This window comes from Papilio xuthus, unplaced genomic scaffold (genome assembly GCF_000836235.2).
Source record: "Papilio xuthus unplaced genomic scaffold, Pxut_1.1 DF827777.1, whole genome shotgun sequence".
Classification (NCBI taxonomy): Eukaryota; Metazoa; Arthropoda; class Insecta; order Lepidoptera; family Papilionidae; genus Papilio; species Papilio xuthus.
Genome location: NW_013530872.1, coordinates 2,465,039 through 2,492,795, shown reverse-complemented (window position 1 = coordinate 2,492,795; position 27,757 = coordinate 2,465,039). Strand labels below are relative to the sequence as shown.

The 27,757-nt window shown below is 33.9% G+C and overlaps 3 protein-coding genes across 3 annotated transcripts; all 3 read left to right on the top strand.

Annotated features, from left to right (window-relative positions):
• The first annotated feature begins 441 nt into the window (after positions 1 to 441).
• Positions 442 to 9,460, top strand: lovit (loss of visual transmission). Its single transcript, XM_013309147.1, has 9 exons — positions 442 to 861; positions 1,393 to 1,655; positions 1,980 to 2,219; positions 5,099 to 5,200; positions 5,472 to 5,719; positions 5,796 to 6,008; positions 6,113 to 6,243; positions 6,710 to 6,884; positions 9,170 to 9,460. The coding sequence occupies exons 1-9, from the start codon at positions 647 to 649 to the stop codon at positions 9,386 to 9,388; spliced, it is 1,806 nt and encodes a 601-aa protein (XP_013164601.1). The 5' UTR covers positions 442 to 646; the 3' UTR covers positions 9,389 to 9,460.
• A 1,293-nt stretch (positions 9,461 to 10,753) lies between these two features.
• Positions 10,754 to 15,395, top strand: LOC106115558 (odorant receptor 13a-like). Its single transcript, XM_013308988.1, has 9 exons — positions 10,754 to 10,868; positions 11,264 to 11,451; positions 11,726 to 11,889; positions 12,465 to 12,712; positions 12,961 to 13,057; positions 13,218 to 13,317; positions 13,815 to 13,922; positions 14,481 to 14,645; positions 15,342 to 15,395. Exons 1-9 carry the CDS (start codon positions 10,754 to 10,756, stop codon positions 15,393 to 15,395), a joined length of 1,239 nt encoding a protein of 412 aa, XP_013164442.1.
• Positions 15,396 to 19,753: 4,358 nt separating this feature from the next.
• On the top strand, positions 19,754 to 24,895 carry Or-64 (olfactory receptor 64). Its single transcript, XM_013308987.1, has 9 exons — positions 19,754 to 19,871; positions 20,514 to 20,701; positions 21,455 to 21,618; positions 22,091 to 22,344; positions 22,625 to 22,721; positions 22,819 to 22,918; positions 23,582 to 23,689; positions 24,041 to 24,205; positions 24,839 to 24,895. Exons 1-9 carry the CDS (start codon positions 19,754 to 19,756, stop codon positions 24,893 to 24,895), a joined length of 1,251 nt encoding a protein of 416 aa, XP_013164441.1.
• Positions 24,896 to 27,757: the final 2,862 nt, after the last annotated feature.

The following is a 27,757-nucleotide window of genomic DNA, read 5'->3' as shown; positions in this document are numbered from 1 at the left end:
TCAATCAACGGCAATCTGTGACGTAGACGATCTCTGTGTGAAGAAGATAACACTTTATAGATTTACTGAGAAAACAAAATCTTGTTTTTCAGCCAAGTTATGAATATGCTGTAATAAAAAGGCATGCGATCGTACAACTTAAATCTCCTTATTGTAGACTTAAGTTTTTTTATTCAGTGTCAATTCTATGATCAATAAAATACGTCAGTTTCCACTGTCCAATTGAAGTACAAATTTTTCCCTCCCTTTCTCTTTTTTAACAAACATAATATGTTTTATATTTACTAGCAGTGATTTGATAACGTTTAAAATTTAAAATTATGGTTTAAAATGAGCGTGCCACATCTAGCATCTCTATTAATGTTAGGGCGGGCGGCGGTGCTGCGAGGGCGGAGGCCGGCGGGCGGCGCGCGCGCTCTAGTCCACTTCCGTCACCCGAGCTCGCGGCAGAGCTTCACTGACCGATATTTCACTCAACAAACAACTTCCATCGTTAAATGTTGACAAAGTTTTCGAATCTTAAAATGTATCTATACAGTTAAAAACTCTCTATTATAATTGATATATCTTTATTTATAATCTGACATTTTTTTATAATTGTCAAATGGTGATAAATTGATTGAGTGGCTTATAAGTTTAAATAACAATGGCGGAAAAGTTAAATGAATACCAAGGTGTAACAGGAAGGCTGCATTGTGCAAAAGAGAATTGTCGTGAGAGATTTGTACAGTGGAAGGAAGAACATCCTAGAGGTATCAGGGAGGTGTTCCGAGAAACGTTCTTCGGTATACCGTCATCTGAAGATGCACCAGAACGTGTGAATGAAGACGGCGAGGCTGGCGAATACAGCGATTTATACAGGTATCTTATCATTTAGTCAAGAAGCTAGATATGTATTAAAATGTGGATTATTTTTCACTTATTAAGTACTGCAATTTGATTTTTTAAATATCAGTAAATATTACCTTATTTATTGCCTATTATATTATAAAGCGTATTTTTTTAATTATTAAACTTTTGCCCGTGAGTCCATCCGTGCGGATATACAATACTTAATTAATAGCCTATGTGTTCTTCTAGACTATGTTCTACATCTATGTCAAATTTCATTAACATCCGTTGAGCCGTTCTAGATATAACTTCTAACAACATCCATCCATCTAAACATTCGCATTTATAATAATAGTAGGATCAATTTGGTAAAAAAGTGGTGGTGACTTGGACTTTCAAATCGTAGTAGAAAGTAACATATTCCCGTTTCCCTTTTAGCCACTAAGTTTCCTGTTTAAAGTATTATAATCGATTTTTAAAAAGACTAAGTTAAGTTTTTTTTGCATATAAAATATGCGAGAAATTTCAATTCACAAATAAGACACCTTCTATGTTTCTTAGACGTAAAAGCCGGATAGAACTGATGAGAATATCAGCTGCGGTGATGGGCATTGAATTTTCGTACGCGGGGGAGACTGCCTTCGTGTCGCCCACGTTACTGCAAATAGGCGTGCCGCACCAACAGATGACGCTGGTGTGGGCTCTCTCACCCATGATCGGCTTCTTCATGACACCACTACTCGGTTCATTAAGTGACAGATGCAACTCCAGGTTCGGAAGGAGAAGACCGTTTATTGTGCTTATGTCAATCGGAGTACTATTAGGTACTTATGATTCATTGGATTTTGATTTGGTATACTTCTTTTGTTTATCTACATACATATTGTAAATACATTACTTGTAAATGTTGTTCAGCTAAATATAGGTACTATTAATATTGTCGTTGTTTAGTTTGTACTTCTTTAATCTACATATATGATTGTTGATCGTATATCAACATGTATATTTTATAATCTTACTTCTAAGGCTTCGATTCAGTAGCGCTCATTTTACATGTCTATTAAGAATGCAATCACTAGCTAATTAGACATTAACCTATTGATATAGAGAAAATCTTAAAATTCAAATCCTAAAATTATACTTTCCAGGTCTAATACTAGTACCTAATGGAGAATCAATAGGATACGCTCTGGGGGACCAGGGTACAATAAACAGGACGGATGTCCCCGCGGTATTAGGCCCTCGGAGCTCAGTCTTGGATAATCCCGGCACCAGTCACCATCCTTGGGGTGTGTTCTTTACAGTCCTCGGTACTGTGTTCTTGGATTTCGATGCTGATGCATGTCAGAGCCCCGCGAGAGCTTATCTACTTGATGTTACTGTACCAGGTTAGTATTAAACACAAATATTCTATTTTTAGATTTAAGTAAATTTTGTATCGTTTCTCAGACGTTAGGAGTCAATTTAAAATTGTTTCGATTATTGTGATATGTCGTGTAGTCGAAATTAGCCTTTTTCTAGGCGTCTGGCGTACCCGCCCGCACGAAATTTAAAAAACTAAATGCGTTGAGCCGTTCTATGTGAGGTATCTCCAAGTTTCCAACAAACATACATTTCCAATAATATTAGTAAGAAGTAAAATTATTTCAATTGCTTTCATTAAAATAAATTTTAGAAGGAATTATAAATAGAAAATCAGAAGTGGAAGGACTTATATAAAAGAAACAGACTGGAAAGAGACAGTGATCAGTTCAACTTCGGATGTTTTAATAGAGGAAATCATAATCCTTCTGTTTAATAAAAATTTCGAACGACGAAAATTATTCAAATGTGAATTGTCTTATTGCTGGTTATATCTGACTGTTACAATCTAATTAAGACACGTTACGCTCACGTGTATTATTTCAATTCCTTTCATAACAAACTGGATCAACACGCACTCTAACCGAAGTGAAGTGGATGAGCCATCGTCACTTATCTCACCTTAAATAGAAATGTGATTAACACAAACTTTCTATTTATATCTCCTATATTGATTTAAAGAGGCATATATGCCTATGTCTATATATTAATTTTCTACTCCCATTGTCTTAATAATCTGACCGCGAAAGCAGTTGTGTAGAAAACAAAAATTTAAAGGGTTGGCCTAAATCATACTTATCTGTAAAATCTTATTAATCTTACTTGTATTATAAATGCGAATGTTTGGATGGATGGTTGTTTGTTAGAAGGTATCTGCAGAACGGCTGAATTGATCTCGATAAAATTTGTCGCGGAGTCGCGGGCGACTACTAGTTTTCTATATTATTAAAGTTGATCGACACTACAAAGTGTTGAATCAATTCCTTTAATCAGATATCTTTGTTAGTTTTGTTTATTAATTTAACTCTTTGATTTCAACAAATTAATATGTTCAAGTGTTACACATTCAATCCTATTCATGTCAGTAAATGTACGTCACATTTTCTCTTTGCGGAACTACCACGTGCTACTTTGTTTCTGTGTCGTTCATTTTCCCTATTCTAGAAACGTTAAATTTATTATCATTCAGTAGCAATATTTACATTTGTAAAACATAAAAAAGATTTCAACAAAAAATATTGTTATCTATAAGTTTTTCGCCGGAAATATTTGCATATCACCAGTAGCATGTCCTTAACCTAGATTGACAGATCCTAATACAATTAAACATTTGCTCTTCGTTCCACGTCACGGCATGTGACTTAGTGATTCTGTTGATTTTGGTATTCGTAAAAATGAAACCGCTTTATCTATATCTCCAGCCATGATTGATTTATCTAGGCGAGATTTCGTTTTCGTGTTTTTCCCACTTCAACCGACTGATTGTCGTAATTTATTCAAGCTATTTAGTTCATGGTTAATTTGTGTGCTGATATAAAAATGAGGTGGGGTAAACTCGCGTTTGTTCTTTATTGTAATGAACTTTTTTAATGATGTAGTTTGCCTTTTTGTAAAACATCGATCGCAATTAAGTGTTTGAATTGTTTTTTTTTTAGTTTTTTTTTTATATCAAACGAGCGAGCGACCACCTGAAATCGCTAAAATGCGACGTGACCGTTGCCTATAGACATACGCAATTGCAAATGCGTTGCCTACCTTTAATCGACGGAGGAGAGGATGCACATAAAGAAAATATTATCCCTTCCCATGTATACTCTCATCCGGAAAGTCCACTTCCACTTCCCATCCTTTCCTTAGTATATTATTCAAAAGTTTTATGGAAAGGTTTCTTCTCATCTTGTTTCAAAAGGAAATAAGATGCTATGCTTATATTTTGTACTATAACCTGCAGCTATCTTTATCGACTAGCCGTTGGTTCCTCAGACCGAAATCTCTGTATAAAACATATCGTCATCCCTGTCATTATCTTTAACAAAATAGAGATAATGATTAAACGAGGATTTTTATCTCGGAAACCCATGGTAGGTTGTCTTAATTGTCCAGTCTCCAAATCTAAGTTGAAGGTTAGGACACACTGTTTATCAATAAGTAATATAAGTTTTGAATATTTATCATGATAAAGCCTTAATTATTAAGGTAATAACAGTCTGGTTTCGGCAAACAATAATTTGATTTAAACAAAAGAATTACAATATATTTGCTAATATTATAATGCAAAACCACTACGTAAACATCACTGTCACACTGTCTTACTGTCATGATAATTTATTTTACTGATGTAAGTAAATAATTTTTTAAGAACCCAAATATATGTTATACTATCATAATAAAATATGTGTTTTATGATTAGGAAGCGATGTTTGCTTTATACGTAAATTACAATCACTAAAGGAAATTTATACAATGTTATAAGTATTTCTGTGTAAGTGTGTCTATAAACAATTTAATCCGTAAGAATTAGACACATCAAATTACTACACAATAGCAGTGTTGAGTAGTACTCGTACATAACCTATGAGGTTACGATGCTTCAAAGATGACTATACAATTATCATCTAATCAATTCAGCAATTTTAACTTACCGTGAGTTTCTGAGACCAAAATCTCTGTATAAAACATATCGTCATTCCTTTCTTTATATTGATAAAATAGAGATAACAATATGTTTTAAACTGTGATTTCGGTCTTAAAAACTCTCGGTAAAGTTACAAAAAACAATTGGTAATTACCTTACCAACTTTCTAAGTACAATTACTCAGAATCCACAATGTTTTTGATACGATACAATTCTTCCTTTCTTAACGTTGACATTAATCAGTACTTAAATATAAAATAATATTTTCAGAGGATCATGCAAGGGGACTCAGTACCTTCACCATCATGGCCGGCTTGGGAGGTTTTATGGGATATGCTTTGGGTGGAATAAATTGGGATGAGACTACACTTGGTAAATAGCACATTGTTTCAAACATTTTGACGTACTCTTCAACTACTGTATAAGATTATGCTGGAAAGACACTGTATTACAGAACACAGCTAAAAAGAAACTTACCTTAATTCGTTTAAAAATTATTAATTGCTTACTTCATCCATTTAACTATTGATTTCTTGACAAGATTGTCGGTTCAACTTCTTTAAATAGTAATTAAGATCTAAATTTCGGTATAAATCGATGCTAAATTAAATTTATTTTTCATTTATTTTGTTAATTTCTCCAGGGGCCATCTTCGGTGGACATGTAAGGGCGGTATTTTCTCTCATCACAATCATCTTCATCGCGTGCGTGTCGGCCACAGTGACCAGCTTCAAAGAGATACCGCTAAGTGAGCTGCATGGCAATGAAGAGCTGAGGAAACCAGCTCACAGTGAACGTCTGCGAGAGAGCTTCGATGCCGACGACGAGGATGTTGAGAAAAATGGTTTGAAGGTAGAGAATACGTCGTACGGCGCTTTGAATCAACCAGAGGTAAGGCTCAGTTTACACTGAAATTTAATACAATCTGTCTGGTTTATAACATTTTAAATTGGTTTTATCATTCTAGGATGAAATTACCAATATAACACTAAACGTTCCGGAGCTTCCTCATGGAGGGGAACCTTTGTCGTTGCGACATTACCTAAAGTCGATAGTGGTGATGCCAAACTCACTGCGCGTTGTCTGCTTGACGAATCTATTCTGCTGGATGGCGCACGTCTGTTATTCGCTCTACTTTACTGACTTTGTAGGCGAGGCTGTGTTCGGTGGAAATCCTGCTGTAAGTTGGATTATTACCTTTTGAACGAACTGAAGTATTCTAGTTCCTATCATTTTTACTTATCAAAGTTACAGTCATTTATATTTGCTATTCAAATCTTTCAGGCGCCGGTGGGCAGTCCGAGCAGAGTAGAATACGAGGCTGGCGTTCGGTTTGGCTGCTGGGGTATGGCGATGTATTCGCTGTCATGTGCCTGTTACTCAACTATCATTGAAAAACTCATAAAAAGACTTGGGTAAGTTTTAATTAATGACAATCAACTAGTAAGGCATAATAAAGTCTGTTTCCAAATTAGATCACAAATTAATCCCTCGGACTGGGTTTTCGTAATGGGTTTTCAATCTAAACAAAGATAAAATTATTTGTTTACATGTTTATTTATAAACAAAGATAATATATCCGCATCGGAATCAGGAAGAAATTATTATAAATCAAGTACAAGGCTTCATATTATAACAGCTCAGAGTATTACAACTAGGAACTATACCAGCCTTCAACTTGAAATGCCTAGAAATAACTTTCTTGTAATGGGATCAGGCGGCCCTTGACTTTGACGAAGACGTCCAGACACGAGTTAAGTTGTCTGGCTTCCATAAGATTAAAAAAAAATCAATACCTAAGTATGACGCCTTAGAATATCTCTACCTGTTTGTATCTTATGTTTGCCTGGTACCTCAAAGTTTGATAATTCCCAATTCCAGAGCAAAGAAGGTGTATGTAGGCGGTCTTTGTACGTACAGCTGTGGCATGATGTTATTGAGTTTGTTACGAGCGCGGGCGGCTGTCATCCTCTTCAGCTGGACGGCGGGCGTCATGTACTCCACACTATTCACCATGCCCTACCTCTTGGTGGCACACTATCACGCAACAGGAATGGTAATTCTATGCTTATATGATATCCTTGTACGCATAAATAACTGTAACAATTATGTCGGTTAATGCTGCACAATTGTTAAGTATTGATTGTTATTACTAAATCTACACTAAGGGATCACTTTAATTAATTACTCTGAGTGCGGCAATGATTGTGGTATGTACCATAAATTTTCACTTCCGAAACATTCGGATAAAGGCCTATCCTCTCTTTAATTCGCTCTGAAAAAATTGAAACATTTGTTTGTTTTGTTGCAATGTTTGGAAAATTGCAATCTTACTAATAATATTATAAATGCGAATGTTTAGATGGATGGATAGATGTTTGTTTGAAAGTATGTCCAGAACGGCTGCATGGATCTTGCTGAAATTTGGCAAAGATATAGAACATAGTCTGGAACAACACATAGGCGACTTGTTTTCTTTTAATTCCGCGCGGAAGGAGTCGCGGGCGACATCTAGTATTTAATAATTCTTTGGCATACAGAATGTAGGAAGATGTTGTAAACATCGAACGGTTGATCTCTGATTGATCTCTTAAGATAAGAGCCGTCGGAAACTATAAAGTGGAACATTGATGGAAAACCCGATTTATCGCTACATTGATTACTTTAAGTACATAAAATATTTTTTACTACTTCGGATGTCGTTGACACATCTTCTTTTATCTGGAAAATACAAAAGTATAAAAACCTGAGTTACTCAAGATAAAAGAGCAATGCGATTTTTCATAAAGTAATTTATATTACATACTAAATTATGCGTAAGTACTTTGTACTATCGTATTATAGATTAAGGTTTGGTATAAAATAGTTGAAGTTGTGTGACGACACAATTGTCGTCTTTTTTTTATATCATAAGGTGGCAAACGAGCGAGTGGCCACCTGAAATCGCTGAATAGCGAAGTGACCGTTGCCTATAGACATACGCAATTGCATATGAGTTGCCTACCTTTAATCGACGGAGGAGAGGATGCACAGAAAGAAAACATTTATTAGTCTAAAAAGATTCTTGCGAGTACATTTTGCTTTTCATTTGTTGACAGTGCTTGCTTCTTATAAAGTTAATTTAGACGTACCAAGTTTACTAGTATTGTTAGCACGTTCAACAACAGCAATGCAATTCACAAAAAACATAAAGAAGATGAATATAGAGCCGTAACGGCAGAATTGTAGTTTTCCTTAATTTTCAAAACAATTAAGTTGGTTGATATTTCTTCACATTTTGTACAAAACAAAAAGAATGAAAGATGCCTTTGAATTGAGAGAAAAGTCCTATGAATATGAGATTATTATAGTACCTATAATTTAATTATTAGATATCCCCAGTAACCGATAATTAGACAGTTATATGAAGTAAATCAAAATCAAATCAAAGTAATGTAAAACAGAGCGAGTTAGAGAAATCAAGTACAGTCGCCTTAGTTAGTGGTATTCCAGTTACATAAAATTTACCTCCTATCTATCAAAAAACTTAGACTCCGTACCTTCTTATAAATTTACAATTTGAGGGGCTATAAAGTTTATTTATCTACACAGTAAATACCCTTGACTACGTTTTGTTGGCTAAGAATAATATTATCGCCTTAGCATAATTTCATATTTAAGAGGAAGAGGGCTAAAAACGGTTGCAGTGTTGCAAGGTAAAACACATTCCAACATTACAGACTACGTGCAAGACTTTAAACAATTACCGGTACATAGGTTCAATACTGCTAATAAAGCTGACTGTACATCGCATAAACATAAAATATGCAAAGACTGTGGTTACCTCGCGATCGGGCGACCACGACTGCATAATTTAGACGACACGACGAAGCGTCAGATTTACTTTGTCGCTGCCTTGTAATTAACATTCGTTGAACTGTACTTTACAAAATAAAACACGTTTGTGCAGTGCCGTTTATTTGTGGATGATTAATGCATTCGATAAATTTATATGAACTTAGAGTTGCGATGTAAAATCGTTGATTCCACTGCGGTAAAATATTGAAAACTTCAAAGTGAATTATAGTGGATGACATGTTTTTACACGAGTTCAACAATGGAAACCCACATTAAACTGATTTAAATCTTTGTTAAAACTTTAGAATAATAAATACTACGGTTGATGACCGAATTAAATTACTACCATTTAGAGATGAAAGATAGTGTGGATAAAAGTTCAAAATGTATGCAATACAAAATTTTTTTCCAACATTTACTTCATTCGATTATTACTTTATCTTGGATTATCATAAGGATATTTCACTTGTTAACCTTTTAAACGCTGACATAATTTACTTCCAGTGGGACAGTAGTGGCGGGGGTAGCGGTGAGGAGCGCGGCATCGGAACAGACGTAGCAGTGGTGAGTAGCTGTGTGTTCGTGGCGCAGCTGTTGGTGAGCTTCATCATGGGGTTTGCGGTGAAAGCAATGGGATCCACTGCAGCGGTGGTTACTGTAGCTGCAATATTAGCTGGCGCAGCTGCCTTCACTGCTACTAAGATAACTTACCTTGATCTGTAATTGTTATCTTAACAGTTTAAATATTTTGTTTATTATTTCAAACATTCCAGTTAATTAAATTATTCAAACTATCGTGAGACATTATAATAAACTGATATAAAAACGGCTAAACAGTCACGTTTATTCGTTCGGTGGCGGCACCGACTAGTTTCGAGCCTATCGGGGGCCCTTCATCGGGATGAGTGGCTCAAAGTGAGCGACGGGCCGCGTCCGCGAAATATTACCAGTACCACTCATCCTGATGAAGGAACCGAACGAATAAAGTGAGTGTTTAGCCGTTTTTATATCAGTTTATTCCAGTTAATGTTAGACTTAGCAAATCGAATCGTTAAATTATGTATATCTCAGTAGAGATATGGTTAGCAATAATTAGTTAAGAAATGTTATAGCTAGTTACTTATAGCTAATGTTTATAGTGAAGTATTCAGTCATTACATAAAATAAAATTTAATATCAAGTTTAAGCAAACCTGTGTAACTTGGTTATATGTATAACGTTATTTTTATCAAAGTAACATTTTAATAAGCGTTAACTTGAAAAAATATGCCAGAAGTAAGCACAAAGACCAATCAGTTTCAAGTTACAACTAAAAGAAAACAACTGGCTCTCTTTAGAATTAATATATAGTTAAGTATATTAGATTAAGTTTCAGAGATCTAATTTAAATGTTTATGGGAGATAATTATTTTAAAAATGTCGTAAAAATGTTATCATCAAAAGTGTAAATGTATTGATGTCAAATATTTGTTATATTATAATCATATTGTTAAAATCAATATATTTATGACGAAGTGTATTTATTTATTTAAACCTAATAATAGCCCACTAAGGGCCAATTCACCAAGGACCTCAAGTCCTTTAAGTTTTAAGTGTACGAGCAAAGAAAACTTTGCGCAGGTTCATAATTAGACGGGATCAGACATTAGGGAATACAATATTTGATATCTCAGAGTATTTTATAGGTGTCAAGTCATTGGAAGTCCACGGCAAAATTTAGAGATATATAAAACTACTCGCTGTCGCCCTCGATTCCGTCTGCGCGGAATTAAAAAAAAACATTATTCCTATGTCCTCTTCCAGATAATGTTCTATAAGTATGCCAAATTACACCGAGATCCGTTCAGCCGTTCTGGAGATACCTTCAAACAAACATACATCCATCTAAACATTCGCATTTATAATATTAGTAAGAACTAGTAAGAATAAAAGGAAAAAAATTGACTATAAATAAACTTCCAACCGTATACCGTTATGTCAATACAAATATAATCATGAAACATTTGCACAAAAGGCTTTTAAATATACATTTGTGTATGTTTAAATAGTCGACAGTTTGTATGTAGTTTTAAGCGACGAACACAAGCGATGGATGTGTTAAAATTTGCATGGATAAAACTAACACCGACTCGAGCTTTGGAGTCGTGTGGTAAATTGGAAAAAGCATTTTTCGGGACTACATATAGACTTCTTTATATAACAGGTAAATAGTAACAATTAGAAAAAAGTACTGGTAGCAAATCCATATTTGTTTGCTGTTTTATCCAGTTTGTAATTAGAATACAATTTAAATTCTCTTTTTTTTTGCACCCATTACAAGAAAAATTACACATTTATTCCAACTTCTAAATATTCAATGCACCGATGGCAAATCATGAAAGTAATTTACAGTATTTTGAACAGAATCCACACTTATTTGTATGCATAAAGCACATCAAAGACAAGCAATCGCTATTTGTTTTTAAAGTATACCTAATAAGGACTACCATAATTGGCTAAATGATAAATTATGCCAAAAAAATTAAAGCAAGCTTAAGCTAAGCTAAGCTTAAAAACAAAAGCGGATCTATAATTGTGGTTCTCTCTGCTTCTTTACAGGTCTTTCCACATTTGAAAGTGGTATATTTTATGCAATTTACAGCAGAATTGTGAAAACAATAATAGGTCTATTTATTTTCGCCGAACTTTGGAACCTTGTGAGCGAAGCTGATAGTCTAGATGGAATCATAGCCAATATAAATGTCACTATTATACATTTAATTGCAGTCTATAGATATAGGAATATGGTATTAATATATTTACGTCAAACTTATACAAAACTGGCTGTTGCCCGCGAGTCCGTCCGCGTGGAACTAACAAAAAACCTAATTAGTAAGCTATGTGTTCTTCCTAATTATGTTCTACATCTATGCCAAATTTCAGCGAGATCAACCATTCTGGAGATACCTTCAAACAAACATCCATCCATCCATCAAAACATTCGCATTTATAATATTATTGAGAAGTAAAATAGTAAGATGAGATAGGTTTGTTAATTTATTGCAATTTGTCTATTTTAAGGCATCAAATAAGGTTCTCTTTAAGAGACTGGCTACTGCTTCCCAAGTAGAAAATTTCGATATATCAACTAAGCAAAGAAAGAAATTAGTTGACTTTTGGGCGTCTGAAAATGAGAAGTATTTGAGGTTACTGCTTACACTAGGAATGTGCACGTTGTCAATATGGTAATGTACTATATTAAACTAGTGTTTGTGTGTGTTTTATTAAAAAAAGATATTATTATACGCGACGTCCAAACTAAGAAGAACAATTTTGAAATTCTAATTCCTCTTAAACTATTGAGGAGAGAGATATAAAATAAAAAAAAACGTTTTACAACTTTATCAGCTTTTTTCTGTTACACTTTTTTTAATTAATAACATTATATGTTAAACAAAAATTATTAGTAAAGTAATAAGCTATGTGGCTGGCAATGTCAAAATACTGTTTTTGGTGTGACAACATTAAATCATCTCTTAAATAAAAAAAATATTTAGTAAAAAATATAAACTTAAAAAATCCTTTAATTAATATTTAAATGCTGTTTTTATTATGCACCAATAACGTATTCGCAAATGTAGCTTTATTTATAGCAAGCTAAGCTAGAAGGACGACGTATCACAAAATCAGCTGACCTGAAATTCTTACTTCTAAAACGTTGCTAGCTCCCGTACCATTATGCCTTTCAGAGTAATTGTACTACTTAATTTTGGCACAGAGTATATAAAAAAGAAAGTGTATTTTGTTGTGTATGTTCCAGGTATGTGTATCCTTTGGTGGACGATATAGAATATAATTTAGTTGTAACAATGCGACTACCCTATGATTTCCGCAATCCTACATTATATCCCCCAACCTACCTCGCAACGGTTCTAGCTTTCAATGAAATAGGATTATTCGTTATGGTAAACGATATAATACTGCAAGCACATCTGATACATCTTATTTGCCAGTACGCTGTACTAGCGAATTGTTTCGAGAACATTGTCACTGATTGTTCATACAAAGGTAATGTAGCTTAAAGTAAGTTTTTAATGTTATTGTAAATTGAAAATAAGCGTGTTTTTGTGATGGAAAATATCGTGATGCAAGCTTCACATATCAGAGAAGCGATTCAAAGATATGTATGAAGTCAACCAACCCGCAGTGGGCCTGCGTGGTTGCCACCCCTAACTTAGGGTAGGCTTCGAATATCTCAAAGTTACAAATAAAAGTTGAAGAAAGGAAACGGCTTACATATTTGTCTCATATTCCAGGTCTTGGATACAAAAAGTTAAATTTAAATAACAAATTCAAGACGAAATACTTAAAGAGATTTGACAATCTTATAGACCAGCACAAATTTATTTTAATGTAAGTTTACAGTATACTTAATTTAACTTAACATAATTTTGATTTAACTTATATTTAATACAACAATTTATATTTGGTTCAATTTGTGCCAAACAAATACGAAGACATACTTAGAGAATAACAATAGAGAATCTTCGATACATAAATGTTCTTGTTAAAGGAATTCAATGAAGCTGAGGAATACATTAAGCTTGCCTATGCTGTGTCAACTTACCTCTAGCGGTATGCTAATCTGTCTTGCTGGATATCAAGTTGCATTGGTACGTATGCTTCAAAATTCCAGTTTTAGTATAGTGGTATTCAGATATCTTGGCGGCTCCTAAGTTCCCCAGAGTCGCTGCACAGAACACAATTGTAGGTGTGATGGGACGGGCGAGAATCGGAGGGCACTGCGCAGTTCACCGGTGACCTTGGGCCGCCATATAAGAAAATACTAATAGTTTCTCCTACTCTTGACTACTGAGATACTGTTTGAAATAGTAGGTTTAACGGGTATGGTCGGGTTTTAAGAGCTTAAAATAATCTTTTAGAAATCCCTTAGTCACAACATTGCAGACTTCGTTGACTTCGTTTTTTAGTTCATGATTCAGACTCGATTTCCTCGTCGTGGTCAGTTTTCCCAAAGAGTTCGATAAATATATACGATGTCGGTGATTTTAATTCGATCTTGAAATATTATACGATCCATAAATAATATTGGAACAAACTTATCCATTAGTATAAAAGCTTTTGTAAATTAATATGTTATCAATTTCAGACCGTGAAAATTAGTATTACAAAATTTTTGGCAAGCCTCCTGTATTTGGGTTACAACGTGTTCGAATTGTTTTTATTCTGCCGATGGTGCGATGAAATTAAAATCCAGGTCAGATGTTTTATTTTGATCGTAACCCTCGCGCCTTTGACCCTTTTTAATTAATACGAAAATCCACATTCAACCCAATTTTCACGATGGATATTCAATACAAGCTTGTTAAAGATGTAATTTCGAGTCTGAATGATACAACTTGGTAATTTAACATCAATTTGTTTTGATTTTGATTGATCTTGTACATTGACTGTCCTTTAGTAAATATTTTCTATAAAGATCGCACTTGTAGAATGTTAAATGCGCAATGTACTCTTCTGTGTAAAAAAAAAAAACAGAAGAGAACAGAACAGAACAAAAAAACTTCTTTGCTTTTCCCCTATGGGCGGCGGACTGGTGTCCAAACTAGGGTGGCACTTTGTGCGATGGATTACCAGGACCACGTCCCACAGACCACAAAATAAACAAAATAATATAAAAATAAATATTTAAACTTAAAAAACTACATTTTAAAAATGTTTACAAAGTAACTGTGATTTTAATAATTTTGTGAAATTGTTAAAATGTCACTCACTTTTTTTACATGAATATAACCTATAGCTTTAAAATTTCTAGAGTGAGAACATAAGTAATTCAGTATATTGTTCCAACTGGGAGTGCGGCGTCGCGCTTTTGCGAGGAGTTCGTCCGAGGATTATGTTCATCATTGCGCGCGCTCAAAAGCCGCTCGCGTTGTCAGCTGGTGGATTCTTTGATTTGTCACTTGTCACATTCACTACGGTAAAAACATTAGTCATCATCAGCTCAGTATACGTCCCCACCGAGGGGCTCAGAGCCTACCCTAAGTTAAGGGTGATTAGGCCATAGTCAACCACGCTGGCCAAGTGCCGGTTGGTTGACTTCACACATATCTTTGAATTTCTTCTCAGATATGTGCAGGTTGCATCACGATGTTTTCCTTCACCGTAAGAACTTCGGATAAATGTACATATGTAAATCGGAAATCGAAAAACACTTTGGTACATGGCGGGATTCGAACCCAGGACCTGCAGATTGCAAGTCAAGTGCATGACCCCTGAGCCACCGACGCTCCATTAAAAACATTAACGTGATTAAAATTAGTTGGAATTGAAACAGATCGACGTTTATAAATGACATGTTAAGTTTAACAATTTCAATTGTTCAATGAGAGGAATGGCATGGTTATTTCAATATGTGCAGACATTGATTCACGGTTACCACATTTCGATATGTACGCGTATTGTGAGTTTCGGAGACCAAAATCTTTGACGATAAGTTTAATACAGAGATTTTGGTCTCAAAAACAAACCACTAATGATTTTGTGAAGCTTAATGTCATAACATTTTAATTAATATATACTTTGTAAAAAAATTTGAAATGTTAGATTTTTGAAGATGCTACTTGGTATTTAATATTTAAGTAAAATTGATGGTTATTTATTATTTTGTTTGCAGTTGATGAAAACATCCTACAGCATGCTGACTGTTTTGCTTCGCTTTCAAGATTAATGCGTCACTACCTTTCTTTACATTTTACTATTTCCCTTTGACGTATGTGGAAATATTTCAATGATGTAAGAAAACAATGATTTAAATGAAAATGAAAATTTATTTTTAAGCGTCAATAGCGTAATGGTTAAGGGTACGGATTTCCAATCACGAGGTCGAGAGTTCGAATTCCGCAATTTAACTATTGTCGTAAACCATATCCTAGCACAAGCATAAGGCTTACTTGTACAAGAAATATTAAATTTACATAAATCTACAAATATTATAATGTGTTTTAAGCAGGCTTACTAATATTATAAATACGAATGTTTAGATGGATGAATGGTTGGATGTTTGTTTAAAGATATCTCCAGAACAGCTGCATGAATCTCGCTGTAATTCGGTATAGATGTAGAATATAGTCATGAAGATAACATAATTAAGTTTTTTTAATACCGCGAGGACGGAGTCCCAGGCAATAGCTGGTGTGTTATAGTAGTAATATTTTTTTTTGTATTTGTTAAAATTAAAAATATAAATAAATAACGATAGCTTTTTAATTTTATTTGGCATTATTTGTGAAGTGACAAGAATTAAATGTATCTTTACATCTATCTAAATTAGATCATTTTAAGTTCTATTTTATGGTTATTTTCTAGAAAGTCAAAAGCTGCCTTGGCGTTTTATTACGTACTATAAAATTTGGGTTCTTTAATAGCAACGACTTTATGGCGAGGAAGATATTATGTTAGGCCGCTACTTAAATACATTCATTTACGGACTATAAAGAGAATTTGATACAAAGTGATAAAAGACCTAGCCTTGTAACAAGTAATTCAAATTCGATATTTGTTAATTTTTTTTTTTTTTTATAACAGAAGAGGGCAAACGAGCAGCGGGAACACCGAGGTGTTCAACGACGCCTATGGAAATCATACCAGAGGATCAGATGAGTTGCCGGCCTTTGAGATGGCGCATGCTTAAAATCTAATATAGTCCTAAAACTGAAGCGCCACAACCCAATGGTTAAAGATACGGATTTCCGATCACGAGATCGAGAGTTCGAATCCTGCCATTCGACTATTGTCGTAAACCATATACTAGCACAAGCCTGGAACTTAGTTGAAATTGTATGACATATTAATAACTAAAGAAAAATCTGCTAATATTAAAAAAAATGATTCTGAAAGGTGACACGTTTTTATATTATACTTATTTAATATTTTGAATGCTTAATTTTTCCTTGAGATATTCTATATTTTGCATTATTCATTTTAATCATGTTACTACGTAAATAAATACCTTTTCCATTTGCTAATTGAACATAAGTTAGTGAGGTATTGTTGTTTAACTTTTGCGCTCAAGTTACGAAGCACGAAGCAGCTGTAACAAACTTAAAGCACTTAGTGTTTCATCTTACCTTGCCATATGCTGGAACTTGTCACTAGCAAGCATTGTTTTCAAGTTGCTTCATAAAGTTAGTTTTGTCTGTTAAAACCGGTATGAACAAATGTATTCTATTATAATATAACATAGGAAGCAACAAATCATTAAATATTACTAGCTGTCGCCCGCGACTCCGTCCGCGCGGCATGAACGGCATTTCCGATTTACATATGTACATTTATCCGACGTTCTTACGGTGAAGGAAAACATCGTGATGCAACCTGCACATATCTGAGAAGAAATTCAAAGATATGTGTGAAGTCAACCAACCAGCACTTGGCCAGCGTGGTTGACTATGGCCTAATCACCCTTAACTTAGGTTAGGCTCCGAGCCCCTCGGTGGGGACAAGTAGTGAGCTGATGATGATGATATGGACTAGAATACAGGATGAAAATGTAACATCCTGTATATGTTAGTAAGACCATATTTAGCTTTTTTACGTCATAAAACCTTGAGCAAACTATGACTGTGACATAAATGTGACTGGTGTAATGCCTTACATGTGGTAAACGTGACCTTGACATGATATTCTAAACATTTTTAACAAACCACGATTCATGACCAAGTGCTAAATATAATGTTAACATTGTGACATTTATAAATATATCATCTTACTTCTTAGTTATATTATAAATGCGAATGTTAAGATAGATGCATGGATGTTTGTTAGAAGTATTTCCAAAACGACTGAACGGATCTCGATTAAATTTAGCATAGATGTAGAGCATATTTGGGAAGAACATAAAGGTTATTAATTAAGCATTTTTTTAATTGGGCGTAGACGGAATCGCGGGCGATAGTTTGTGCAAAAAGACCTGGATATTCTAACCAGAGATGATTGAGATCAAGTATAGAAATCCTGTTATTTTTAAATAAGAAAATATAATATTGACAACTATTTTAAACAACAAAACATTCTACAAACATCTGTTCGAGATTAAACTGTTAACCATAAATAGTAAATTGTGTTAAACGCAACAAATTAAATAATTCCCTAACAATTTGTCTCTATAAAGCGTAAAGGCAAAGTTCTTACGGGCAATCAACCTAATATTAACGTGTTTTTCCAAGTGCCTTAATTATGTTGGAAAGTATAAGATTCATCGAGTTTATGAACAAAACTTTTATTACTTATTACAGCATTTTACTACTTTTAAACAATATTAATAAGAATCCTTTGGCGCGAATGACGTGCTTTCGTTACAAAGTCCAATGTCAGAATGAATAGTGAGGGGATATAAACGTCGACATTTTAATAAGGCTAGTGTTGAGTCAATACACTGACTCATTTTCGGATTTCTTCCTAACTGTAGTTACTATTTAATTTAGTTTTTATAGAGAAAATGTGGATCGCATATTCGTTTACGGGGTTCAAAAGCTACACAAACTCTAACTCTTGTTGTTTAAAATTGAAGATAGTTTTTCTGTGTACATTAACACATTTGGAAATCATTAAATAATGTTCTAGTTTATAGTCGAATTCAACGAAATTAGAAATTAGAACACACGTGTCTAAACAAAATTACCTTTATAACTTTATAAGGCTGTAATCATAGACTAATTAAAAACAGACATGTTTGTATCAACACTGAAACTTTGCTCAAAAAATCCATAAACCAATAATACCATTTTCAGCCAGTGACATGTGTAAATATATAACCTCTTTTTAATTGAATTCGACTATACAGTAACGTGTAACCTAAGAATGTACAATTGCAGTACAGCAAATATAAATTGATCCGGCCACATGTCGGCTAATTACGAAAGGGGCTTGTATGACACACGCTCCCTCGCGTTTGACTTTTCTAAGAATAAACACTTTCGTAACCGGACGCATTCGTTTAGTTTGCAAATATGAAAGCCATCTAACCGTACTCAGACTTATTAAGTCATTACTAAGGGTGCCTTACACTAAGAGAAGGTTTAATTAACAATTCTCTCAGCTTGATTAACCAATCTCTGAGTGTGACAGTGAGTGGAAATGCGCTAATTACAATAAAATTACTTTATCCTTAAACGGGCCATCGGATATTAGAGTTTCAAATGTATTTTATAATTTAAAAGTCATACGAAGTACAAAGCAGATTTTATTTACTTTTTTAACCTTAATTTCATCAATTTATCATTATTTATTTTGAAAGACAAAAGCTGACAAGCGTTAAGTCTGGCTGGTTTTTGTAAATAATTTCTTAAGTAAAATCATAAGTGATATATAAATGCTAGTTGAACTGAACATATAAATTAGATTTTAAACGCTTAACGCTAATGTGAAAATGACAAAGTCTGTGTGATGTTACGATTTGTTTCCATTTTCTCACGTTAATTATTAAATGAATACTAACTGTGATTTAAGTAAACAATTGGACGTGTATAAAGGAATAGCAGAGTAATATTTTACATCTAACATCATTAGTATTTCTATAATAAACAAGTTATTATTTTAATATAAATATAAAACTATAGTATTGTTTAAGTTAAGGAAACTTGTTTACTTATATTTTACTAGTTATCAACCGCGACTCCGTCCGCGCAGTATAAAAAAACTTAATTAGTACCTTAAGTGTTCTTCCGGACTATGTTCTACATCTATACCAAATTTCAGTGAGATCCGTTGAGCAACAGCTAATCGTTGAGCATCTACTCATCAATCAGAAACGTCTGAGATATCTTCAAACAAACATCCATCCATCCATCCATCCATCCATCCATCTAAACATAATATTAGAAAGATTGTTTATACCAAATAAATACATACTCAAATGTTTTGCGCTTGCAATACTATGTAAAAGTAATCGCTCTTAAAGCAATGGAAACACGCACTCCAATTAATCCTCGGATCATTAAAGGCTTTGTATTCGACAATTAATAGGTAGCCGTTTATTAAAGGTAAAGATTGCTAATTAAACATTACAAGTTGCTCCCTTGCGACAAAATGACGTACATCACCCGACTCTGGAATAAAATGACACGAAATAAGGCTCTAGAAAGTTCTAGCGGCAAATTGGAGACAAGATTTTTCGAAACTATATACAGAATCATTTATGTCACAGGTAATTTACGTAGGAAATGGATAAAAAAGGTTCGCTTATCAGCTCACTATACGCCCCCACAGAGGGGCTCGGAGCCTACCCTAAATCAAGGGTGACTAGGCCTTAGTCATCCACGCAGGCCCAGATGTTTGACGTCACATATATCTTTGTTTTTCTTCTCAGATATGTACAGGTTGCACGATGTTTTCCTTTACCGTAAGAACGTCGGATAAATGTACATATGTAAATCGGAAATCGAAAAACACATTGGTACATGGCGGGATTCGAAGCCAGGACCTACAGATTGCAAGTCAAGTGCTTAACCTCTGAGCCACCGACGCTCAAAAGAAGACCTTATTTCATAAGATCATTTCTGTAGTAAGTTCTTCACGAGACCTTCACATCATGTGAGATTGAAAAAAGGTTATTGAATAGCTAAGTTAACAAAAAATTATGTACTTATTTTTTCTCTCCAATAGTGAACTATATAATAAATTGCTAAATACACTTAAGGAAGAGTAAAGATAATTTTTTATTGATAATAATAATAGAAAAATAAATAAAATAGGACTTAAAAGTACCTATGTTAGCACTAGGTTCATTACTACGTATTGATTCATAAAATTGATTTCTTCCTTTGAACACTAACATAACATTTTCCAGGGTTGTCGACTGTTGAAAATAGTGTAGGATACTTTATATATAGCAGTATAGTAAAGCTATTTATTATGCTTATAATATTCGGAGAGATATGGTATATGTTCAACATAACATGGAGTGTTGATGTGGCGACTGACAGCATTAATGCCACTTTCATTCAGTTCAGTTCACTATTTAAATATCGCAACATGGTAAGAATGTTTTTCATTTACGACGAAAACACCACAGAGTAAATAATATAACTACACGTATCAACAGTAGCCCAACGGAATGTTCTTCCATGATACTCCTAGAATCCTAATACACATTTTTAGTCGACTTCAAAAAGAAGGATATCAATTCATTTGTCGTTCGAAAATATCGGTTGAGTTGTTAACCCTAAAGGAAGTTTCAATGGAATCTCCCCTAAGGGACAGATAAATAACCGTTTTGTATGTGGTTATTATAACTATTAAAGTACTCATAGTAGACTCAGTATGATCATAACGTTTGCGTGAACGCAATCAAGGTATACCGTTACTCCAATCTTCATACGCTCAGTTCGAACCTCAAAGCAACACAAAGGCCCCTTTCATTGATGTTAATTGCATAATTTATCGAAGGGGAATCAACTTAATTTGCGAAGTTCCAATGCCGTTATTCTGATTGGGAATGCAATAAATGTTACTTTTGCCGATTAATCAAATTGTTGTAATAAAATTAAAAGAGGATGTGTGTGATTATATGATGGAGTATTTTTTTAATTTATTTACGTTCGTGTTTGGTTGAAGGAAATTAAATGATGACGCAATATTTAACGATTTCACACATTCTTTTGACATTTAAAATTCGATTTCTACACTTTATTATGGAACATTGGAAATAAAACAAAATACGAATGCAGTTCCGTGGATATTGAGTTAAGGCAACTAAAAGAAAACAAGGAATAATATTCTTTTTTACAGATTAAATACCGCAAAACCTTCAGAACATTAGCATCAGCTATGGAATCTCCCAGCTTTGATATTTCTAATGAAGCGAGGAGAAAAATAGTTGACGTATGGGTAAAGAGAAATAGGACGTATTTAAAGATTCTGTTGAAGCTTGGGACTTGTACACTAGTGGCTTGGTAACAATATATTATTTGTAAACAATATATTTGAATTATGAACAGAAGCTCACGTGATCGTAAAATATCTTTACTAATCAGAACTTTTCGATAGTGTCAATTTACTGTTGAAAAAGTCATAGCTAACAAGTAGCAATGATATAACCAATGCTTATATTAGTTAACTAGATCTAGCTACTGGATTTTACTTTAAATACCTTTTTTCTATAAGTTGGCAAACAACCAAGCGGCTGCCTAAATTCGCCGTTACAGCAAAGCGATCGCTGCCCATGGACATCCACAATTGCAGATGCGTTGCCCAACTTTAATTGACGTAGGATAGGGCATAGGATGAGGACTGTGCGTCCCCTTCTCCGTCAAATTCACTTGACTTCCTTATAGTAAAAGGATGGAAAGAGAAAGAGAAAGTTTCAAAATTAAACATCATAATATTGTGACACATCTGTAATAAACGTTTGATACAATTTTCCAGGTATGGATATCCTTTCATGGACGATATTGATTATAACTTAATGGTTCCCGTATACTTACCATTTGCTTACACCGACCCTTCATCATATTCAATAGTGTATACCACAGTTGTGGTTATGTTTACTTATGTGTCGTATTTCGTCATGGTATACGACATCCTAATTCAGGTGTATTTAATGCAATTGTTATGTCAATTTGCGGTGCTACAGGATTGCTTTACTAATATATTAAGCGATTGTTCTGAAGACTTTAAAGGTAAGTTCTACTTTTATTTGTCGACTATATCAATGATTTCAAATGTGTTGTTTGTCATAAAAAAAATCACTCGAGTTTTTTATATTATTTTTAATCACTAGATACCAGGATATGGTAACATGATAATTCACAAGATGTTATATTACATTTTTTTCATTTTAATTACAATAGTCTAATGTTAAATTAGTAAGTTTTCGTTACTGACAATGTATGAATAGCATTTATCTTTATTTTCTTTTAAAACTTAATTAAGCATTTTGAATAATTGTTGTAATTTTAGGAATGACAGAAACTCAATTGTTGAATGACGAGCGATTTCAATTTAAAATCACAAAAAGGTTAAGGAATTTAATCAAACAACATACATATATTTTAAAGTAAGTTTTTACTGCATATACACATTTTACATTAATATCAAAAGCGAATGTAATTTTTATTTGATATTTTTTGTATTATAATTATCACCCATTTTAGCAATACACTGGATCTACGAAAGGTTTTAAGTGGGCCAATGCTGGGACATCTGGCGACAAGCACAGTCTTGATCTGTGCTATCGGCTACCAGATTGTCATGGTGAGTCATGGTATTCGTATGACTTTAGAAGAAGCACGAACAGACTATTCTCGTTGAATTAACAAGTTCTAACAGTGGTAGAGCCCGCTTTAACATCTTTGCACGAATTGACCCGGCTCGCCCGGAAATACCACGACCACACAGAAGATAGGCGTGTAGTGGAAGCAATTCCGCGTTTCGTCTGATGAGTGTGCGTCCCGGAGGCCTAATTTAGTCCACTTTCCCGCTTCACCCTTTTTCTTATAAAGAAAGGATGGGAAGTGGACTTTCCGGATGAGAGGATGCATGGGAACTGATATCTTCTTTCTGTGCATCCTCTCCTCCATCGATTAAAGGTAGGCAACGTATATGCAATTGCGTATGGCTATGGGCAACGGTCACTTCGCTATTTCAGCAATTACAGGTGGATGCTCGCTCGTTTGCCACCTTATGATTTAAAAAAAATGTCACCTCCAAAACTGCAATACCACCATCCACTACAGAGAGTTCTTTCGGTGTAAAACAATTTAAAACCAGTTCATATCAGCGCAATTTACCAAGGCCTAATGACCCCTAATGTAGTGTAGACTCGAGATTCTATTTGGGAAGCGTATGAACTGACGAAAAACAAAAGCACGCCTAATACAATGCTTTAAGGTTCAATGATTTCTTTATTCTTTGCAGTCGGTTTCAGTAAACTTGACAAAATCATTGATGGCATTTTTCTATCTGGGATACAACATGGTAGTACTTTACATTCTTTGCCGATGGTGCGAAGAATTATCCATACAGGTACATAGCTACTATACCTTTTACCTTAACCTCTGGCGAAATTTTTTTTTCTTCTTTTACCATTCCATCTATGCTCTAGGCTTGTGCTAGGATATGGTTTACGACAATAGTCGAATGGCGGGATTCGAACCCCCGACCTCGTGATCGGAAATCCGTACCCTTAACCATTAGGCTATTGACGCTTTAATACATACATAAAACTTTAATACATACATAATAATACATAAAATATGTTAAGAGGCCAATAAATTCCTTGGATTTGACTTTAGTATGAGAAATCTTAACTTATTGGCTATTCAAGTGACTATAAAAACACTGAATGTAAAATTAAAAGTAATCCAATTGTTTCAGAGCGAGGGTATTGGATTCTCAGTATACTGTTCTGGATGGGAACGTGGCCTAGCCTCCATTCCAGGCGTCCGCTCTACTCTCCTTTTGGTCTTCACCCGAGCAAATAAACCTCTGGTCTTAACAGCTGGAGGAATGTATGACCTGTCTTTAGCGTCTTACGCAAATGTATGTTAATAAGATTGCATACTGAGAAAGATATTGGAGTTGCAAGTTAGCTAGAATATTGATGTTGTACGTTGATGATGATGATGATGATGGTTATGACGATGACGATGATATTACTGCATACAGTTTAACATTATTTGAATGCAGTATTATATTTTTATGACCTAAGTAAATAAAGTTATAACGATGTTAAGTGATTATTTATATGCTAAGTAGCTGGTGTAAGTCAAGTTATTTAATTTGTAAGTATTTGTATAAAAAATAATTTTAACATCTTTGTTAACCTTTCGAAGCCTTGAGTCGTATTTGTATTATTTTGCAAATATTGTGTTTGCGTGCAACACTTTCATTAGCGTAAGGATATTAAAATGAGTCGTCGTACAAAAACACGTGTTTGAAGTGTTAATGACACGATTTCTTTGTAACGTTATTTATTAAATCTCTCTACCGCTGGAAGTTAAATTGTTACAAAGATTATTCTGCAATAAAAGGTCTGTAGGATTTGGTATAAGAAATCTTCACTAATGGACTAATTAAACTGCCATTATGTCACTCTGTTGGAGTTAATAACCATGGCATCTTTATGCTCACATTTATTATTAGTCGAAAAAATAAATATTACTTTTGTTTCAGTTGGTGAAAACATCGTATAGTGCATTGACCATGTTGCTACGGTTTCGTCAGGAATAATTATAAATTTTATACACTTCTTACACATTTATGCCCCGTTTATATCATTCCAATCCAGTAATCGAATCTAGCACTGGATTACTATTGAAAAAATATTAACCAACATTGGAATACACTGTATGGATTGCTGTGTGGTTATACATATTTCCAGTTGCACTCCTTTGATGCACTGGTATAATATAAATTAGGTATTAATCTAGTTTTAACATATGCTTCACTGAGAGTTCGCACTACCTCTTCATACAAAACACGAGTCATGAAACATACAATTAGAATTAAAGAATTTTTTGTAGATTACGCACAAAAAGTTGTTTTTAATTCACTGATTCGATTAAGATTTCAATAATTAAAAAAGTAATTTCAAATGCCTTATTATTTTTAAGTGTATCCTAATTTATAAACTTCTCCAGTTTTCTCGTAAATAGTCTTTTGATTCTGCAGAGGTCGAAGGAAAATTGTTTTATACTTAACTCCAATTGGAAAATGAATATGAAATCCTTTACATTACATTTGAGACTCAATATTTCTTTATACTTAATATAGTGTAATACAGAATAATGAAATCTGTAGTCATGAACTACAATTTAATGAGAAGTCTTTGGTATATTTATAAGTTTGTAATGTTTATGACATATTTTTAATATAAGTGATACGTAACATAAGTTAGACGTACTTTATAATTTAAAGGTAAGACATTTCTCAGTGAATTCAGCATTCGCCGCCATTAAAGTATGAACAGGTGTTTAGATCACAAAGGAAAGCTATTTCATAACCTAAGTTATTTGAACTTTATGGTTACTTTGATCAAATAACTTGTAATCAGCTAAGTTAGTATGACTTATGATTGTTAATAGTACAAAGTATTTGTAATTAAAATCTTATTAATATTATAAATGCAAATGTTTAGATGAATGGATGGATGGATATTGGTTTGAAAGTATGTCCCAAATGGCTGTATGGATCTCGATGAAATTTGGCATACACGTAAAACATAGTAGAACATATAGACTACTAATTAAGTTTTTTTAATACCGCGACGACAAAGTCTCTTTCGACAGCTAGTTATGTTTATCTTACTAATATTATCAATGCAAATGTTTAGATGGATCGATGGTAGGATATTAGTTTGAAGGTATCTCAAAACGACTATATGGATCTCTATGTAATTCGCATAAAAGTAGAACACAGTCTGGAAGAACACAAAGCACAAATTAAGTTTTTATACCGCGAGGGCAGAGTCGCGGGTGACAGCTAGTTCTCTATATACGTACATACAAACTACGTATGATTTTAGCTAACTGAAATGCCGCCGCCGGCTTTCGTATTGACATGTTAAAACGCCATTGTCTCAACTTATTTACATTTAAACAAAACATTCGAAGGCTATGTCTTTTAGGATAGCTTCTAAGATAGAATACAAATTGTTTATTCTAAGAAATCAGTGAGAAATATCTTCTCTCTTAACTATGGTCACTTAAGCGAATGACAGGCATAGAACACGTATACTTCAAGTTTATCTCAAATGATGTAAAATTTATAACATAGAGCGAAAAAAAATATTTTGCTAGGAAAATGATAGATCCTTTAGTTGTTCTTATCTTAATTTTAGCCATATTGATTTAACTCTAAGCTTTAAGACTTAAACAAACTCTATTATTTTTCTATTATCATAGTATAATACAAGTGAGAAGTCGAGTGTCACAACACACGATCAAAGCTTAATGAAATTCGATCCGAGGACTAAATATTTAGGTACGAAAATGTTATCGTGTAAATTTTATCAAAGGCTATTCACAAATAATATCTCTATTGAATTTCACACCTAGTAAGTGTTCTACATTTTAAATAAGTAGCAGAAAACGCGTCATTACCATTTTTGTTTATATTACAATCGTGGTTGCGGTTGCCAAGTTTTAAGCAAATGTTGTATTATTAATTTTCTTCCTTGAATCTCAGAGTAGTCAAACAAAAGAACTATGTCTGTGCCAAACGGAATTCTAACTCTTTGTGTGAAATTTAACGTATACGTGATTATTTGCTTTTATATTGCTTATCGTCATTATTTAACGTAAACTTTATTTGTATAAAATATTAGATATTAAACTATTACTACGTAATCGCTATTGTCAGAAATGTATTTAGTACTAGCTGTCGCCCGCGACTCCGTCTGTGCGGAAATAAAAAGAAACTTAATTAGTCGCTTATGTTGGCCAGAGACCAAACGCAGAGCGCAAGATTGAGCGAGCTGGCGACGCACTGTGGACGCCCTCTTCCCACCTACGGGGAAGTAGGACTTTAAGTCAAGTTAAGTGAATAGCCTATGTTGTCTTCAAGAATATGTTTTACATCTATGCCAAAATTTCAGCGAGAGCTACGAAGACGTTCTGGGGATACTTTAACAAACATCCATCTAAACATTCGCATTTATAATATTAGTAAGATAAGGGCTCTAAATACGTACGTAATATATTTTTTTAAATGATTCTGGGTATAATCGATAATTAATTCTAATTTTAGTCATAATTAAGATGAATAAACGTAAAGTATTCGTATAAACTTAAAAAGCAAACATGTCCGTACAAATGTATGCTATGTATGGAGATGGAACCTTGATAAGAGCCTTGCACTGGAATCTAAGAAGGGCCTGTTTAAAGGCCGTACTCTTGACTAATACAACACGTCATATATCTCTTTATTAGGAAGTACCAAATGTTTACATTTGAAGCACAATTTCAATGCCCCTCAAAAAAACAACTACGATTTCTGTTGATAATAAAAATATCAATAAATCCGACTGATCTGTAGCCCTAGGACGCTCAGTTGAAAACGAATCTATAGTCAATAATTTTTATAGATAACATT

What these genes read in the sequence shown, in the direction of transcription:
- lovit (XM_013309147.1), top strand. Translation starts at nt 647, where the DNA reads ATGGCGGAAAAGTTAAATGAATACCAAGGTGTAACAGGAAGGCTGCAT. An exon ending in TTGGGATGAGACTACACTTG is followed by an intron (nt 5,201 to 5,471) that starts GTAAATAGCACA and finishes TAATTTCTCCAG; the next exon opens with GGGCCATCTTCGGTGGACAT. An exon ending in AAACTCATAAAAAGACTTGG is followed by an intron (nt 6,244 to 6,709) that starts GTAAGTTTTAAT and finishes TCCCAATTCCAG; the next exon opens with AGCAAAGAAGGTGTATGTAG.
- LOC106115558 (XM_013308988.1), top strand. Translation starts at nt 10,754, where the DNA reads ATGGATGTGTTAAAATTTGCATGGATAAAACTAACACCGACTCGAGCT. An exon ending in TCTATAGATATAGGAATATG is followed by an intron (nt 11,452 to 11,725) that starts GTATTAATATAT and finishes GTCTATTTTAAG; the next exon opens with GCATCAAATAAGGTTCTCTT. An exon ending in CACTTGTCACATTCACTACG is followed by an intron (nt 14,646 to 15,341) that starts GTAAAAACATTA and finishes TTTTGTTTGCAG; the next exon opens with TTGATGAAAACATCCTACAG.
- Or-64 (XM_013308987.1), top strand. Translation starts at nt 19,754, where the DNA reads ATGACGTACATCACCCGACTCTGGAATAAAATGACACGAAATAAGGCT. An exon ending in ACTTGTACACTAGTGGCTTG is followed by an intron (nt 21,619 to 22,090) that starts GTAACAATATAT and finishes ACAATTTTCCAG; the next exon opens with GTATGGATATCCTTTCATGG. An exon ending in CTTTAGCGTCTTACGCAAAT is followed by an intron (nt 24,206 to 24,838) that starts GTATGTTAATAA and finishes CTTTTGTTTCAG; the next exon opens with TTGGTGAAAACATCGTATAG.